Source organism: Rhamphochromis sp. 'chilingali' (assembly GCF_963969265.1).
Source record: "Rhamphochromis sp. 'chilingali' genome assembly, chromosome: 7".
Taxonomy (NCBI): Eukaryota; Metazoa; Chordata; class Actinopteri; order Cichliformes; family Cichlidae; genus Rhamphochromis; species Rhamphochromis sp. 'chilingali'.
In genome coordinates, this window is record NC_137934.1 from 1688537 (window position 1) to 1707439 (window position 18903).

The 18903-nt window shown below is 42.0% G+C and overlaps 1 protein-coding gene across 4 annotated transcripts in view; it reads right to left on the bottom strand.

Moving 5' to 3' along the window:
• Positions 1–1361: 1361 nt before the first annotated feature.
• The window catches only part of csnk1g2b (casein kinase 1, gamma 2b), a 42475-nt gene continuing 24933 nt past the window's right edge, over positions 1362–18903 (bottom strand). For 2 of the 4 annotated variants that reach the window (XM_080887660.1, XM_080887661.1), the window contains exons 4-11: positions 12339–12487; positions 11409–11643; positions 10393–10478; positions 9236–9320; positions 8999–9147; positions 8674–8757; positions 5609–5715; positions 1387–4191 (exon numbers count right to left, since the gene is read on the bottom strand). In XM_080887660.1, the coding sequence (XP_080743786.1) occupies positions 4137–4191; positions 5609–5715; positions 8674–8757; positions 8999–9147; positions 9236–9320; positions 10393–10478; positions 11409–11643; positions 12339–12487 (950 nt within the window). In that variant the 3' untranslated portion in view covers positions 1387–4136. Of the gene's footprint in view, positions 4192–5608; positions 5716–6574; positions 6677–8673; positions 8758–8998; positions 9148–9235; positions 9321–10392; positions 10479–11408; positions 11644–12338; positions 12488–18903 lie in introns of all 4 variants that reach the window. The other 2 variants (XM_080887663.1, XM_080887662.1) reach the window with 2 other exon arrangements.

Consider the following 18903-nt stretch of genomic DNA (forward strand, 5'->3'; position numbering starts at 1 on the left):
CATCGGAAAAAGGAGAGCACATGAGAACCGTTTGGACTCAATCTACACGTTCGTTCATTTTCTAAAGATCGATTTGGAAAACACTATTTTACGTCATTTAACTGCTAGTAAAGGTTAGGAATAAGGTTATAGTTAGATAAGGTTAGGTTTAGGGCTGGAACACATGGCTGGAACGTCTATTATGGCGGGACCGTCATTCCACTGGAATTCAGCCATAACCCGACCATGAGAAAGCACGTCCGGCGATTTAGCTGAAAACATCGGAAGATCCGTTTTGTCGGCCATCCAAAGGTTCAGCAGTAGTGCACTCTTAGCAGCTGCAGTCTCCACTTCACAATCGCTGCAGCACATGTCCAGCAAAATCGCTGGACATGCTCGTAGGCAAGAAGTGAAGCAGCACATGGCGGGGAGAAGTGAGGAGGAGAACAGACACAATTTTGCACCGGAGGTTTTCGGGAAGCTTTTATTTTGGTATTTCCGTTGATCAGTACAATAAATTTGCATATTAGCCTAAACATTTAGATTTAACATTTAACATTTAGCATTTAGATTTAACTATAACATTTAGATTTAACTATAACATTTAGATTTAGATTTAACATTTAGATTTAACATTTGATGAAAAGTTACAAATATTTTACTAAATGTTGTAAAAAACAATTACTCGGAAAAAAAAAACATGTTTTTGTAAGGTTTTGAGCTAAATGTGGAAAAATGTTGCCGTTAATTTCAGCATGTTTCACTTTACAAACGGCGCCCCATAAAAAAGCTCAAACAAAAGGTGACCTGTAGTTTGGTAACAGCAGGTGTCTCTCTTTCAATTTACTTAAAAATTATGTTTTTGGTTTTACATTTATGCTTTTAAATCAGTTTGATCTTACATGCTGTGAGCAACCGATCATTTGAGCTGAAGTTCCTCCGAAAACATGATGATGATGATGAAGGAAGGAAGGAAATAGAGGACATGGGCCCACCGAGGAGTCTGTTCTTGAAACACAAACGCGCAAAGTCCTTTAAATGTTTTTTTAAATATCAAACCAACTGAAAAATGTACCTTAAGAAACTTTTTAAAAGAAGTTCTATATATATAGGATATTTAATTATTACCATGAGGATATTATGATGCTTCCATTACCAATATGTTCGGACATGTCCTAATGTAAGTTATTACCTCTGTACTGTACTGAATATACCCATCATTACTAATTATAATCACTGGCATAATGTTTGTGGCAGAATATAGAGATCACTCCCAAAATGACCGAGAGCCGCCGGTCATGCGTCCAGCGGATGCCATGTTTTCCTCTTACCGTGCCCGACGCCCGCTGTCCTGGTGTGGCCCGTATCCAATCAGAGGTACGCACACTCCGTTGAGCTTCTTGGCCAATCAGCTGTCACACACACCTGCCTAACTGCGCTGTGATCGCAGGTTAACCAGTAACCCACACGGTCCCGCCGGGTAACAAACCCGCCTGCAGACTAACAAAGATCAGCAGGCACACAAACTGCTCCACGGTGACTCCTGTGATAAAACTTTGCTTTATTCACAATTAGAGATCTGTCGTTGTCATATTTACAAATACATAATGCAAGTAGGTACACTAAGAGACGGAGAGCAGAATTTACATCGGTCGACCCCGCCCTCTCCAGAAAAACAAAACAAAACCTGAATTATAAAATTAATAAACGCAGTGATTTTGCAAAGCCAGGTCCCCACCCAACTTTTCAAAGAGTGACTTCAGGGCCTAAAGGGGGGAGTCTTGGATCAGCGCACCTGATCACCCCGAGTCACACCTTTGTTCCGTGTTTGGGTTGCTGTCGCGCGCGCTGTCTAATGAAGCCACGTTTACGACGACACTAAAGACAGCTGGCTCCTCTGACGTCACCTGGCGGGTTATTTAAGCACATTTGTCTCCGAAACCTGCTCAGACACACATTTATCTCCCCTTTTAAAATAAATCACTAAACTGAGAAGGTAAAACATTAATTCATTAGAAGCTCGACTTGTGGGGTCGATCCAAGTGTGTCGCGTGACTTTAAATACATCCCGAGGTTGTTTGGTTTCAATGAAAACATTAAATCTTCAGCATCCCGTAAACTTCTTTGACACCACCCACATTAATGAGCGAGATCACCATTTGTAAACCGAAACTGTGACGTGTCGTGCCTTTCACTTCGTCATCAATCACATGATCAGCCCTGTGCGACAACAATCATACCGGTAGGAAGGCTCGATCGTGTCCTTAAAGGAGCAGGCCACCGATTCGTGACAGCAAGACGGCTCATCAAAACCAAAAACAGGTTACACTGATTACAGCAGGGGCTGGAGCTGTGAAGAAAATGAAAGCTGCTGAACAGATGCATTGTGGGGGTTTTCACAAATCTAGAGGAATTTCAACTTGTTCCCCTCCTCCTCTCTCACTTTTACAGGAAATGCAACGTAAAAATTAAAAGGAAAATCTTTCTGATAATCTTCAAAGCTGTTGGAGAAATGTTTGGCACCGATGTACACTGAGGCAGCAGGCCGTCAGACGAACAAAAGGTATTAAAGGGCTACATGAAACAGGGGCTGATGGGAAACATGATAAAACGCACACAAAAAAAATGTAATTTTTTTCTGTCAAGTACAGTTTGATCGAAAACAGCAGCCCAGACCTCGTGTACCCTTTAAACGAGTTAACCTCACTACCCATCTGTGACCTCCAGATGAAAGTGAACAGCGGGTCAGACAGATGTGGGTTGTTGCGTCTCGCTGAGGTGGCACAGCACACACGCCAAACCGCCACCACTGTACAGATGTGGCGTTACAGCAGGAGAGAGAAGGATGTATACTGACCTATACGTGACTGACAGGATGTGCACACAGTCATCTGCTTGCAAAACCTCCAGATTTGGGAAAAAAATACAAACACACATGCGCGCACACACACACAGAGTAATCCAGTGAGCATTAGGGTCAGATTAGATAAAATGTCATTGCGGGACACTCACTTGAGCTTTAAACATTTTACTTAGAAAGGCACAAACTATGATTTCCTGGTAAATTATTTTTGATGTAAGAAATAAAAATCAAAAAAAGACATGTCCTTTTCTTTCATGAGAATCGACAACATTTTTCAGCCATAACTCAAATATAAGCATCATGAAGGACTCTTCCTAGATCAGTCTTTATTAAGTTGTTTCCTTAATTGTTAATTTCAAACCTAAAGTTTTCCACTGTAATTGTTTTTTCCTCCAAAAAGTGCAATAATAATAAGAGAGCTTAATATCGGTTCCTCTCATTCTTCCACAGTACCTGAGGCCAGTGACTGTGCTACAAAGTCCGCGTCGACAGACGAAACAAAATAGAAGGAAGCCAGAGTGAGGAAAGAATTGAACTCCAGAACACTACAACATAAAAATAAGTTTTCAATGCAGGGATTTGACTTTGAAAACTGAGGATTCACTTACAAAAGAAACAAAAAACAAAAAGAGGAAGAAAAAATGCATAAAAATCCTCCAGATTGATTTATAGATGAAACGCTTCCTGTGTCGCTCAGATTTAACATCAGCATAGTTCACCTTTTCCTCTTTCACCTTGATCCCAAAAAAGACACACCAAAGAAAATAAAATTAACATTTTCCTAATAAAGGAGCAGATTTCTTGCACTCGAACCACTTGAATGGTTTCCCCTGATCAACAGCTGACTGTTCGAACAACACACGTTCTTTATGGAATCTAGAATACAACAACTGTTTCAAACAGCATCTTTTTTCATATTCACGCCACGGTATTCGAGTTTCATTGTTACAGCTTTTTTTTGTTTGTTTTCTTTAAACGTTTTTCTCGAGCCCCTCCCCCTCACGTGGTGATGCAGGTTTGTTTATTTTTCATCTGTAAAGGAATTGAAAGTCTGTGGAGTCGCTGTGACTGCAACGTTCCTGTCACTCGCTGGGATCGAGAGAGAGAGAGAGAGAGAACTCAAGCGGGGAGGTACATGTGACAGCGGGGAATGAGGTGAAAGGAGTAAGGAGGTGGTGGGGGTGGGGGGGGGTAGCTGGAAAGAGATAATGGGCGGTGGGGGGGTCTGTGTAGTTGCTTCCATTTAAAACTTGACCGTGACCACAATGTTTCAAGTTCTCTCTGTTCTCTTCTTTCACTTGTGCCTCTGGAGCGCTTTCCTCTTTCTCCTTTTGAAGAAGCAACAGCACCTGCACAAACACAGAGGCATGGCTTCCTTTAGAAAAGCAGGTATTTACACACATGTAGATACTGGTACATAGCACGGCCTGTGAGGGTTGGGGTTCAGCAGCCAGTTCTAATCTGGCTTCCTTTCTTTTAACCATTTCACTTACTGTAATCTCATCATTTGTCTTCATAATAGTTATAAATGAATTAAGGAAGTCGTGGACTTTTAATAACTCAGTTGTTCATGTTTGAAACTACAAATATTTCTTTTGGGGGATCATCTTTGAGGATCATCCACGGCACCTAATCCACTCGACTCCGCTCGGTCTTTAGGGTTTTCCACTAGGCGGCAGCGTCAGGTACCAGGTGCTTTTTTAGCGTCATCCACATGAGCCGAGTTGAGCCAAAAAATGTGACATCAACAGACTCCATTCCCCTCTGTCGAGCCGCCTTGCTACAGCAACCCCACCCACACTGGGGTGGTACACAACTGTAGCGGAAAACGACCAAAACCCAGTAAGAAAAAGTCGAGTCAAGCTGAGTAGGTGCAAATGAAAAAGACTCGCATAGCTCAACTATGACGATGGTAATCTAGCTGGTCGCCTATTTAAGCTTAACTAGAGCTAGCAAAGTTGTGGGCTGTGAATCGCGTAGAAAAAAGACAACATGAAGAATGTTTCAGAAAGATAAGATGATGTAACTGCTTCTAAATTAAACGAGCCATATTCATTTAAACATTTCTGAGCATTAAAAGAGGCTGTTGTGTTGTTTTTAACTAATATGTATATAACAGCCTAGTCTTTTGTTTTTTGAGTGTGGTCTCATGAATTACTGACACACAGCTGAGTCACAGTAAATAAAGGAGTTTTAAAGTAAGTCTAACCTGCTTCACTACACTTACAGTTATATTCTTTATGTGCAACAGTTAAAATGTTCCCCTCCCTGCTGGTGAACTTTAAGTCCCATTGATAACATTCCTACTGTGCCTCAGCTGCTACTGCTCAACATACACAGAGATATGACAGTGACACACTCATACTTGATGTTTTAGTCAGGCTTAGAACAGACGCTGGCGTATTTACAGCAGGTAATAGCTCCAATATTTGATCGTCAGAGAGAAAATCTGATTTCTTCTTTATATAGTTATAATAGGTTAAAACGGTGTATATAAATGCACTGCTGTGTTCCTATGTAAACAAACCTAACTTAACTGAAGTAGGAAGCATGGAAACAATATTTAAAGTAGCACAAAGTGCAGCTTGTTACTGTGACTAAGTCACTGCCTGTACTCAAAAGGCTTCTACACGGAGGAGCTAACAACAAGGAACACAAAACAATTTAGATGCTTTTCAGCACCAATTTTGGATTTGGACTTATTGGACAGCACTGAAAAAGAAAAGCATGTGTTTTCTGTGTGTGAATGTGAGGATCCCCCCATACTTGGTTTCATCAGGTACGTCAACCTCGGTGGGAGCGGTGATGGGAGCGTTGGAGTGTCCGGCTGTGGGATCATCAGTGTTCAGCTCGCCATTTGTTGAGCTCATCACCTGCACCATTAGAGAAGGACACCAGACTGAATCCAGTTGATGAACATTCACAGGATCAAATAAATGCACCTTGACTATCACAAGTTATCCGCCCTCTCAGGTAAGAAAACAGTTATGCAAGTAACCCAGGATGAGCCAGCTAAAGCCAACAAAGTTTAAAGGACAGGTTCACACTGTTCATTTCTGTCTTCAAACACAAATAAGGCACCGAACAAGTATTGAAAACGATTTTCCTCGCTGTGATCATTTCTCCTGCTTTTTGAGGCTGGTAAGAAATCCTTTCCTTTGTTTTTACTCCAAAATCTCTTCTTGTTGCTAAAGTCAGTTTGAAACACACTGAAAAAAAAAACAGCTGATGGACAGCTGAACAAGAGAAAGGAAAACTGCAAGGAAAACTTGATATGTGAATAAGATTGCAAGACAAGAACGTGAACCAATCCTCTAAATACTGCAATTCTATTAGCCGACACTGGGTGGCGCTTGTGCACCACATTTTCTGCAGAGACTTATTTCCGGTGACACAGTTTACACACTGAAAACAGCAAAAACACAAAGAACTATTATAGAATAAATGTACAAAAATAGACCTTTTAGTGTTTCTATTATATTATTATTATAAGATACTGCTGGATGTCATCTTTGGATGGCCTTGGATGCAAGCAGCCTAGAAGCAGACCGACAGCAGTGACACACAGGATTCACACAGTCTGATTCGAGCACAGAGTCGAGACAGAGCATCTAACGGGCAGGCAGTGTGAAGTCAGTGAGAGAGAGGGGAGGGGGGGGGTCAGACACACAGACAAACCTATATGGCCTCATGCATGAGCCATCAAAGCAGCAGCTGTAGCAGCAGCAGTACCTGAACAGAGCCCCCCAGCCGCTCAGCTGTGAGGTGCGACCCCAGAGTCTCCTTATTGGTCACGGGAGTGGGCTGAGACTCACTTCCTTTGGGCTCAGGCGACTTGACGCAAAGAGCAAAAAGGGTTGAGGCAGGTGGGTGTGAGGTGGTGAGAAGGGAGAGGGGGGTGAAGAAGTTTGTGGGGGTTATGGGTCAGGGGGTGAGGGAATGAAGAGTGAGGGAAAGGCAATGTGGTTGAAGGGGGTGAGGGCAGAAATGTGGAAGGACAATGAGAGGAGTTGGGGAGGGGGGGTGGATTAAAAAAAAGAAAAGAAAAACAAAAATTATAGAAGACATCTCCCAAGCAGAAGCAGGCTTGTTAAGACGAACTATGTTAATAGAGGAGTAGAGGGAAGCAAAAATTTATGTGAAGCACAGATCGACACTCTAGTAAAATCATGCAGGAGTAAAAGAAAACAGCCTTGATGGGCTCAGCTGGCACCGCTGAGCAACAGCGTCATCACGTCATCAGACTCTCTGAACTTAGCTGTGGACTCGGGTTTACAGTACAGCAGTTCTTACACTCTGCTTTCACTGACCTAAAAAATATATGTACAAATATGACATTTGGCTACAGATGCTCACAGCCAGCACTTTCTATTGATACGCTGTTTTAAGCAGGATGTTAAAGCTTTACAGTCATTACTGTACATGGTGCAGAAGGCCGTGCGCAGCGAGCTTAAAAGGTGGAACGTTATCGCCGAGCCAATCGCATTAAATACAGAGTAATAAAAAGAGGCTAGAGTCCACAGAAACAAGTCAATCATAAAGTCAAACGGATTCCTTGTACAGCTTTACTGGAACCGATGAGTCAGACTCACCAAGTACAACTTCATGATCAGGAAAATTATTTGTTATCACTGGTTATATTTTATAGATTTTTTTGGCATAATAAAACCAATCAATCATTATCCTATCATTAACATTATATAAAAACAAAAGAAACAAGGCTCGGATAGCATGCTATTAACAACAAAAAGTCTACACTTTGTCACAGACTAAGCAAATAAAAACGGATGACAAATTAAAGGAAAAACATGAACCCCTGATTGCCACAGTGAGGTGATCTGGTGACTCCGGCATCTCCCACCTGGTATGGGCCCACTTTTCAATTCTATTCAATTTTATTTATACAGCTTAAGGCGCTTTATATTGTAAGGTAGATCCTGCAATAATAGATACAGAGAAAAACCCAACAGTCATATGACCCCCTATGAGCAGCACTTTGGCGACAGTGGGAAGGAAAAACTCCCTTTTAACAGGAAGAAACCTCCAGCAGAACCAGGCTCGGGGAGGGGGGGGGGGGGGCAGCTGGGGTGAGAGAAGGAGCCTAAAGGGATGTTTGACTGCTCATCGATACAATGCTGTGCTGAGTGGTTGCATTTAGCCAATGGTTGCACATTTCTGTTCTGACAGGAGTGATCTCTTCCAGGATAGTCACCGATTGGTTTGGTGATTATGCAAATAGTGTGAATCATATGCTATGGCCCCAAAAGTCAGGAGATAGCCCAGGTGAACACCAACGGCACATTTTGAGCTTGGCTGTAAGACGGTGCTCTCCGCCGGCGCTGTGCTCAAACCCTCCGGAGAGTTCAAGAGGTGGTGTCCTGGCAGCTCGTCACCTTCCTAAAGTTTGGATTTTTTTTTTCCATTTATTTGTCACTCGTCTGTACTTTGTCATTACTGGTGTGAACAATGCAATTTGCATTTTCAACTCATGCATGCAATGACTGAGCTTAGCGTGGCAAGGTGTGAAGAATTAATCCAAGTCAAAAACGATGCTTTGTTTCACAGCTGGAGAGTCTGCCTCGTAACGGCACGTGCCCGTTCATTTGCTACAAAGGCATTCGTTTTGTTTTTACTTTACGGACTTTGTGGGGAGACGGGCGTCACTGCCGACCAGTCAGACTGTAGACGCGAACAGGAAGTTGCTTACATTTGGAAACAACGAGAGTGACCTCGAGGATAAACCTGACTGGTTTGGGTGGTCACCCAAGCAACTATATTGGTAGGCGGGAGTGGTGATTGTTGTGTCTTAATGTTGTTGCTGATAACCTCACCGGGTTTTTGGTCTGCTGTTGTGCTTTGTCTCTGCTGTTGGGCTGCACGGGCGTGTCACTGGGGATGGGGCCTATCGGTGTGGGCTGCAAGGCAAACGAACAAAAGCACAAACAAAACAACCTTAGTGAGAAATTTTTAAAAACAACAAACAAAAATAAATAATGTTAATGCCCACGTGATGAGAGACGCTTTTGGCAATTTGGTAATCGGGTTTGCAAAAATAATTAGCTTTGCGTTATTAAGAAATAATTACAGTTAGAGCAACAATATAAACTGATTGATGATGCTAGCAGAGGTCAGGTGGGTTCAGTGAAAGGCACTCACGAGCGATTTGCCGACCCAGTCATATTCGTAGTCGAAGACATAGCCGTTCCTATCAAACAGATCGGTGAAGAGCTTCCTCAAGTAATCGTAATCCGGCTTCTCAAAGAAATCCAGCCTCCTCACATAGCGCAGGTAGGTGGCCATCTCTTCTGTACCAAAAGATATATACTGTGAAATCCACACCACTTTCATTTAAAATAAATAAACCCGAAAGGAGGAAAATAGCGCTCTACTGACCAGGGAAACTTTCACAAAGGACTTCAATCGGCGTTGCTCGCTTGGTGTCTCCAATTTTCTGATACCTCTCCTTCAGGGTGTCGGCCTGCAGGGGAAACAAGTTTAAATGTTTACTGTACTATAAATCCTACTCTAATCTAAATATGAGCACATGTGCTGCTGCTTGAGGCGTCCATGAACATGTCCAATATTCAAAACAGACAGATTCTCAAGTCGTGATATCACATGTGCAGCGCCTGCATTTGTGCCGCGGCTCTTTGGACTCACAGAAGTTTTGCCACATGTCATGTCGATATCAGTACTTTGCAACATCGTCTCAGCTGTAGATATCTGTTGGTGTGGGGAAAGAAATCCCACAAATCTAGGGCAACCTGTCGCTGACCTCCTCACTGGCACAGGAAAGGCTTCTCAGCTGTTATTTAATTTTCTATCACACATGATGGGATGTTCTTCTGCTCTAAACCAACCAGATCCCCTCCAACCCTTCAGGGTGGTATAGTTTTACACTCCATACAGGGGGTCAGCACAACTCTGTGCGAGTTCCTTAGCTGCCAATATATTGATCGATAAGCTTCAGCGGATTTTCAAGCTCACTCTCCTGTTGTGTGTTTGTGTTGGCCAGAGCTATCCAACATCCCCCACATTTATACATCCCTCACATTCATCCACCAAGAGCTTCCACCCACATAGCAAATGTTCAGATGAGTTGTCTTGTCTTCTAGTCTGTTCTGTGTACACCTTTGATACCGATGCCTTCAAAAAGCAACCACAGCAGCTCTGCAGCCTGCTGAAACCGGCCCTTGAGACACCTGCGACTGTGGCCGTGCTCCTTAGTCATGTAAGCTTTTTCTCACAGCTCTTAAGCTGCAAAACAAGGTGCAGAAGGTGGTTTCCTGTCGCATCTGATTGTTTGTGCAGAAAAAGGTGTGTAAATTCAACAGAAAAATAAAGAGACAATATTTTAAGTATCCAACTGTGCCAATTTAACTGTTTCTCAGTGTTTCAGTTTCTAAAAAGAGAGACCTTAAAATGTCACCAGTCTGAGAGGATGCTAAAGTTGAGTGGGCGTCAAGTATCAAAAAAGAAACCGCTACGCCACGCATCGAGTGGATTACAAGACAAGCGTTATATCAGCATGAGGCAAATTGCTGCAGTACCTTTAGGCCTTGCCAGGGAAGGCTGCCTCGAAGGAAGTACATGAACATGTGACCCAAGGCCTCCAAATCGTCCCTTCTGCTTTGTTCTGGAAGTACAAGATCAGGATGAAAATGAGGTTAGCTGTGATAAACAAATGCATTTTATAACCAGCTGGCAAGACTAACAGTGGCTTCAAAGAAACAAAGCACGAGTCCACTGTTCCCGTCTTAAAAACATCTTATCGAGCCTCAACATGAAGATGGCCAATCGTGCGTCACGAAGAAGCAGCAGACTCAGCTTCTCACGGCAACTACTGATTAAGGCAACAAACCGATCAATGTTCAAGTTCAACACACTGAGATCTATCCTTATCAGGCTTCATGTACACCAACAATGGCAATCACGCTAGGCGGTCACATGAAGGTTGTTATCAATGCGATAACCACCAGCCAGTCCAGGGTTTAACAATCTATTCACATATTTATATAAAACAGGCATTGCTGGCAGCATGTGCCCAAAAGAGGACAAGAGTACTAGCAGCAGATTTTACAGAGGCTAATAACTTTCTAAAAGCACAAACATATCGTCAATTTTTTTTATTGACGTCATGGCTATTTTTGTTTTCAACTCTTCTGTAGAAATGACCACGTTTGTAACACGGAAAACTCTGGTTTAAACCTACAGTTACCATGCTAGGCCCGTAATGCTGCTTTGTGCTACAGGACTATGAGGTTACTGGTTAAAATGCTTCAAAATAACCCAGAAACGAAACAAGACATCAGAAAAATATGATTCATTTAACAATCCTAAAGCATCCCTGGTTATCTCGCATATCACCAACATTCAGGTAACACCCAGTGACTAAACAGATAACAGTATGTAAAAATCAGGTTAATGCCATTTGTTTGCAATGCTGCATTTGTGAGCAAACCAGTTAGGACATTCACATTATACTAAATATTCATGCAAATAAAGTTTGAATATGCAAATGTAGACAGCTAATCAACCCACAGGTGTATTCCTGAGACTTTCTTACCCTTTCCCAGGTGTGTGTTAATGCTCATGTAGCGTGCCGTCCCAGTCAGACTCTTGTGCTCCCGATAGGGGATGTGTTTTTTGGTCTCGGGGTCTATGTATTCTTTGGCCAGACCAAAGTCAATGATGTGGATGGTGTGCTGCCTCTTGCTTCCTGGCCGCCCAACAAGAAAGTTTTCAGGCTTCACGTCTCTGTAGATCAGACTCTTGGTGTGGACATACTCCATCCGTGTTATCTAGGTGAACGATCGGTGTTAGCATTTGAAGTTTTAATCGCTTTGCAAGCTGAACAGTTTCCAAACATGAAAACTCAAAGCAGTTTATGCAAAACGCGATAAAAAGAAAGCCTGCCCATTAAAAATGTTAACGGCAGCCAAACCAAAGACAAAACTGCAACAGCACAGCAAGCATGTCCACCTCAGCAGAGGCTTAGAACATGAAAACATCCCAAACCCAAGCACATGTATGTTTACTCAATTTTTTTTTTTTAATTTGAATGAAAAAAAAGAGTAAATGCTACATGCACAGGCTTCTCTCATACTCTCATGTTGTGGCTGATGATGCTCATGTAATATCTTACCACTGTCATCTTATATCGACTAAGATTTTAACACCGAATTCAAACACAAAGTAAGTTTGGAACTAGATACTACAGAACTTGGTACTCGTCTCTACTCTGTTTCTAGCTGCAGTGATAATGGAGCCATCTTCCAGGCAAACCCTTTAATAAACTAAAATTCAGACTTTCTGGTATTTACCCACTGAGTTCAGAGTCAGGTTGAGGGGTCAGTAAACCTGCCCTCTGGAACAAGCCGCTAACGACAACATTTGTATTCACAGTTGCACTATGAATAACTTTCTGGGAAGCCTGATGTCACCAAAGCAAGCTCCTCTGAACATATGCTCACTCCTCTCCCACTTTAGGCCTTACCAGCTGTATGGCTATCATGAGGACGGTCTTGAGGGAGAAGGTGCGGTCACAGAGGTCAAACAGGTCCTCTAGACTGGGCCCAAGCAGCTCCAGCACCATGGCATTGTATTTCCCACAAGGACCAAAGTAGTACACCTGAGGGATTCCCTCTGTGGAGACACAATAACAAAGTTAGTGAGACTTTTTAGATTTTGCCTTATAAATTAATTGACTGAAACACAGTTATTGATAATCGGCTTTGCATAATCACTTTTGAGACTTTTATTTTCACTGTGTTACTAAGTCAGAGTTTGTTACACCATTGGTTCCTGGTAGGCCAGCACATGCTGTCAGTGTTGTAGTCAGTCACAACAACTGTAAACAACAGCAGTGAAAACACGATGTTTTAAGTGTTAACATAAATTAAGTGCTTAATTGTTAATTAACAAAGTGCTTTGTGTGCTGAATTATGGTGCTGGTTTGTTGATAAGAAAGAGTGGGGCAAACTTTTATTTCCTCAACAGGTTTTTCAGAAACAGGAGTGGCTTAGTGCTTTCTTTGTCCTCTGAAGCAGGATTAAAGGGAAAGGTGTCAGCGCCCAACCAACAACTGTACAAAGCCTTTGTTACCAGAAACTGCCACACCCATCATAGTCTGTGTATAGGACGACTTCTAAAGAATGTGGAAGGATCAACCCAGCAGTATTTACCTTCTTTAAATATATCAGCGTTTTGACAGTGGAACTTCTGGGGGCGTGGCAAAACTGTTACGAAAACACCCCCTCCCCTGGAATAATCAGGAACAGTAAAGTCTTGCTTCATTTTTCAAAAATACAAGTGCATCTGAAAACCACCAGGAAAGATTCAAATCTCTTAAAATCAACTGCAGTTTGTGTAAATGTTACACAGTAAAGTATTTTGGCCTGAGGCTGCAGTTTCCACACGCTTTATTCTGACGACGACAACAACTGAGACCAGGGAGGATCCAGATTTATCATTTCTTTATAGTGGTTAATCCACCATCATGCACAAGCTCTTTCACCAAAATTATATTTTTAATCCTAAATATAATTATTGTTCTTATTTGTGAATTTTCAAATTGACCATTATACAAAAAAAGTTAAAAAAAAAAAAAAAAAAGTTAAGTGTACCTGTTTTGTTTTTTTTCACTAAGATACCAAATTACAGGTCTTTACTTGCATTGCTAAGATGAAAAATTTGTTTTAGTGATTGAACATTAGGCTTCTTTGTGTGGGCTAAAATTTGGGTTAACAATATACTCATTTTCCTATTTGTTTATTTATTTATTACAAAAGCACAAGAACAGACTTGCTTATCTGAACAGATTTTCTTTTCCAGTCTTATAACCTTTTTGTAGTCATGAGCAGGGCTTTTGAGCCAAAGCTACAAAGTTTGCAGCTTAATGATCAATTCATGGTACCACATTTGTGTCCATTTGCATAGCTATTTGACTACGCAGAGAGAAAGATCACAGGTATGCGACCTACACAAATGTGCTTGTGTCCAGACTTCTAAAAACCTACAGGGACGATGCTGTGCATAGATTAAATGCTGATTTGCTGAAAAGGAAAGGGAGTGACAGCAGAGATGACCAAATGGAAAATAAACATAGATATCAGTTCTCTTATAGGTTATAACTACAGTACTCTGCAGTGTGGAAGAGCCACCCACAGAATGATTGTTTGACACATGTCTGACGGGGCGGTAAACAGCTACAAAATGTAGGCGATGGTCTGCAAAGCTGTGCACAGGACTGACGTACAGATTCGCACACGTGTGTTTCAGGATTTAATGCTGTTGTTTCTCCTTCACTTTGAATTTGGTGAACGTTGCTGAACAGAGCTGAGGATCCATCCATTAAAATATGCCTTTAAACCACAACAGTGATCTTCCCACCAGATTTGCATAAAAATAAAGAGTAAAATACTAAAAGAATGATCAAGCTCTAACATACAAATCTAAGAAGGAACTACAGTGAGACAGAGATGACAGAGTTGTTTAAAGAGCTAAGGATCTGACATTAGGACTAGTCACGTATTTCTCTCCCATTTAAATAACAGCTAGTAAATCAGTTGCCAGGAACATGCTTAGAGTGGGCACAACTCTGCATTGCCTTTAGGGCTGCCACGATTAGTCGACTAGTCACGATTATGTCGACTATTAAAATCGTCGACGACTAATTTAATAGTCGACGCATCGTTTGAAGCTTTGTAAGATCACAAAGGACGCAGGAATGAGTAGTAGGATTTAAGAGTGTAATAACGGACTGAAACAGAAGATGGCAGCACTGCATGTCCAAGGATGCCAGCTGCCGTTAAACCCCGAAGAAGAAGAAGCTGTGTCCCAGAATTCATAGCGCAGCCCAGCGCAGTTGTCAACAATGGCGGCAGCTAGTTAGTTTTAACTTTACTCTTATTATTCTTTCTGGGTCACAAAATAAACGTTTAACATATTTTCAGGCGAGAATGTAGCTGTGTAAACCTCAAATATCTGCTCAGTTTATCAGGACACCACATATTTTCAAAAGCGCTCCGACGTTTTCGGAGACGTCTGTTACCCACTAGCTCGATAGCTAGCCGGGGGCTAGGCTAACTAGAGCCGTGAGAACACCGTCTTTCGCTAGTCAGGTTAAACATATATATAAGTCACTTAGATAACTTAAATGTTATTGTTTGGCTTTTTTCAGTATTTTATTTGTTCCTGAGTAAATCGGTTTGGCTGAGATTAAAGTTATAGTTTTTGCACAGCTAAAACTGTCAAGCAGACAGCTGATTATCAGAAGTGTGAGACGCTGGAGAATATACTCCGGTGTCCTGTTATATTTTAGAAAGCAAGGAGTTTATTAAACTTCACCGAAACAATCTGCAAATTTCATTAAAAATTAATAAACTACCATCTTGTCTTTATTTTTAGTTAGCACAAACACTTCAAGCTGTAAGCTAATGACAGTTATATAAGACCAGATGCTGCTGGTGCAATAAGCTGTACGTCCAATGGATGATGATCTGATTAGTCGACTAATCGCAAAAATAATCGGTGACTAGTCGACTATCAAAATAATCGTTTGTGGCAGCCCTAATTGCCTTAATGGTAGTTTAACATTGCAACAGGACCCCAGTGCATCCATGCACACGCATACACACAAACAAGCACGTCCGTCTGCACTTTAGCCTCTAGGATTTCACTGGTGATGATGGAATGGACTGTATTGAAATTTATAGAGCACCATTATACTCTTGCTGACCACTAAAAACATTTTATACTAAAAGCCACATTGACTTTTTTAAAAAAAAAATATTTAAACTTGAAACATAAACACCAAAGACTCTATTCCTTGCATGTTAGTGTTTTATCCAACATGCATCCAAACCAACAGCCAGTTTGGAATCACCAATTAAACGCATGTCTGTGGTCTAATACCACAGATGAGGCAGTGATGAGAGATCACTCGGAGGCCTGCTCGTCAAAGCTTGGCCCAAATCTAGAGGGCATTCAACTCATCACGAGAGGAGAGTGCAGTGTGTATCGTAATCTTCTGCGGGTGAGCAAAGCTTGTACACAGAGCAGCTGCGAGAACTAGTCTAAAAATGACTGATGGGACCAGCTGGGAGTAAATGAGGTGATTTTTGTCAAAAATGTAATATAGACCATGACACAACAATAGCTGTGCAAAAGAGGATATTGTCTCAAGCATAACGACAAAACAAGGATCCTTCAACAACACACAAAGCAAACTGAAACGCCCCGACCAGGATAAATGGCTGTAATTCTAACCGTAACATAAAGTCGTACAAAAATATAAACTGTGTGTTCAGCATTGTGGGAAAAGCTCTGGCTTTCACTGCAAGCCTGCGTCAGTGGCGCTCTGACCCTTGCTGTCTTGACAATTTCAGACAATTCACCCAATTGTATGTGCAGGCAGTCCTTCTCAGGCGACACAGCAAGAGGGAAGGCGGCATCATGCTAGTCGAACACAATGTTGGCCAACAATGAAATGTCAGCCTTAAGGGCCAAAGAGGAGAAGTCTGGGGGAGAGGGGGCAGCCTCAAAGAGGAGGGTAGAGGAGAAGGAATCCATATTAAAGATTTAGATTAGAGAGTCGAGTATATTGAGGAGAGAGCAGGAGAAGTAGAGACTTCCATTAGGTTCACTGCTCTGAAGAGGTTCTCACAAAGTTGAAATATGATCAGCATTCGAGCTTTCAAAGACTGAGCCGGAAGCTAAAAATGCAACACAGCTTAAAAGCACAACAATCTCCGAAGATGTAGTCAGGTTAAAAACCAGCAGCTTGAGGATCAAGCAGCAATACTTTTGTTGAGTTTGGGCGTAAGTTAATTATTAATTATATCTGATAACTTTAGATTTTAACCTCCGCAGAAGCATGTGTGGCCCGATGACACCACAGCTTAAGGACACAGTTGTTAAAATAATCTTATCAGTCCAACTTTGAATAATACCAGCAGCAGTAAATATATAAAAGCACATGATTTTCCAGGGTCACAGCAGGTGGGTGGATGAGCCTCAATGATTTGCAGAAAACATTATCAACGTGCCGCGTCATGCCACTGAAAGCCTTCATGATTCTGAATATTAACAGCCACAATATTCGAGAGGAGACCTCCATACAAATGACCCTAATTACATAACATCCATGCAGGCGTGATGAGATGACTCGAAGAGCTACATGGCTATAAAATGCCATTAAATGATACCTACTCTCTATAAACTGAAGCCAGTCCCCTGACAGTGGTAAAGTGAACGATTGGTAGCATTAGACTTCTTCTAAAAGGATATGTCAATGACTTGTTTTGCTACTGGCAGCAGCAGCAACTGCAATAACAGATCCATTCTAAATGTTCACAAAAATCTGCAAAGTGGGAGACAGGATTCCCAACAGCGGGGATCTGTTCAGGACAAGAGAGAATTAATAGTGTGCAGATAAGCTCCTCCTGGGCGTTAAGCGCTGAGTAGTCCGTGCTGTGACATATTTGAGGTTCTCCGGTTGGGCAGGACTAACAGGGTCACATGTCCCCATTAAGCCAAGTTGACAACATAAGTAGATTTAATCTATCGCCTTGATTCCTCCCATGCTAGATGGTCAAGTGAGCCTTCCTGACATATCACCATGTAGTGGTCAGTCACCAGCTGGAGATGAGGCCTCTCTGCTCAGCTCTAATACTGCAGCTCTAAAGTGTTGTGCAAGTAGCAAAAGAATGAATCAAATTTTGATAGAGTCAGATATTCCCCATTATTTTCCTTGATTTACACACACAGTTTGCAAAACTTGACAATATTATGTAGCCACCTGTTGAATGTGAACATCTCTTAATGTCAGAAAGCAGCCAGATCGCTTCATTTATTTAAAATAAATGAGCCTTGCCACAGAAATTACTCATGTGTGTATGCTTCCGCTTGCAAAAGATTAACACAAAAGACATCTGGCACAGGTCGGAGCAAATCACTATTACTGAACCTGTTTAGAACAGGAACATAATATACTTCAACCTAAAACAAATTAAACCACTGACAGTTCGAGTGAACAACCTTGATTATCCAATTACACTGGCACCTGACTATTAGGCAGTCAGTGTTCAAAGGATAATGTGGTGGAAGAAAAAACAGAAAGTGCAGGAGTTCAGGGAAAGCTGGCTTGTGCTTGTTACAGCAGTGCTACTGCAGTACAAACTGCTGAGAATCCTAATTTTACTCAGTGAAAGCTATCCGAACACAAAGTACATCACAGTTTGCTGCGTATGGAAGTCTGCAGTCACTCAGTGTCCATGCTGACCCTGTCCAACGCCCCATACTCACAATGGGCATGTGTGAATCAAAACTGGACAGGAAGTGGAAGGAAGATTGCCTGGTCTCATGACGCATACCATTATTGTACACACCCAGGTGCGTGTGTGGTTGCTCGTGGTTCCAGCAGTTTGGGAAGAAGGCAAGCCAAAGCGGTGTGATACTCTGGGCTTCTTTGGCTTGTTGTCCCGGTGAGTGACAGGGGAGGACTAAAACAGCCCAACAGTGCCATGTGTGGGATTAATGGCTGTGAGCCACATCAGGGATACTTTAAAAAGGCCAATGATCACTTGTTGGTTTTTAGCACCCCTGAGGGATGGCTACTGAACAACAAACAGAGGAATGGAGAGGATATGTTTTTGCATCGCTTAACTCCACACTTAGTATCGGTGCTGAATTCAAGTGGATAGGGACAATTGTGTGTCTTCGCCCAAAATCAGTTTGAGTAAAGACAATATCAGAGCTAAGCAGGTGCATTCACACACACACACACACACACACACACACACACACACACACACACACACACACACACACACACACACACACACACACACACACACACACACACACACACAAATAAAGCTAAGGACCAATAGTGGTCTCACTGAAAGGAAGAATGCAAGGGAAACAGGCTTGTACTGCAGGAATCCTCTGCTATAAAAAAGGAAAGTGGCACTGGAGGTGACAGGTACAGTTATGGTTGACTAAATGTGAATGTCAAATGAAGAGATTACACCAAAGAGTGCCATCCAGACAAACAAGCC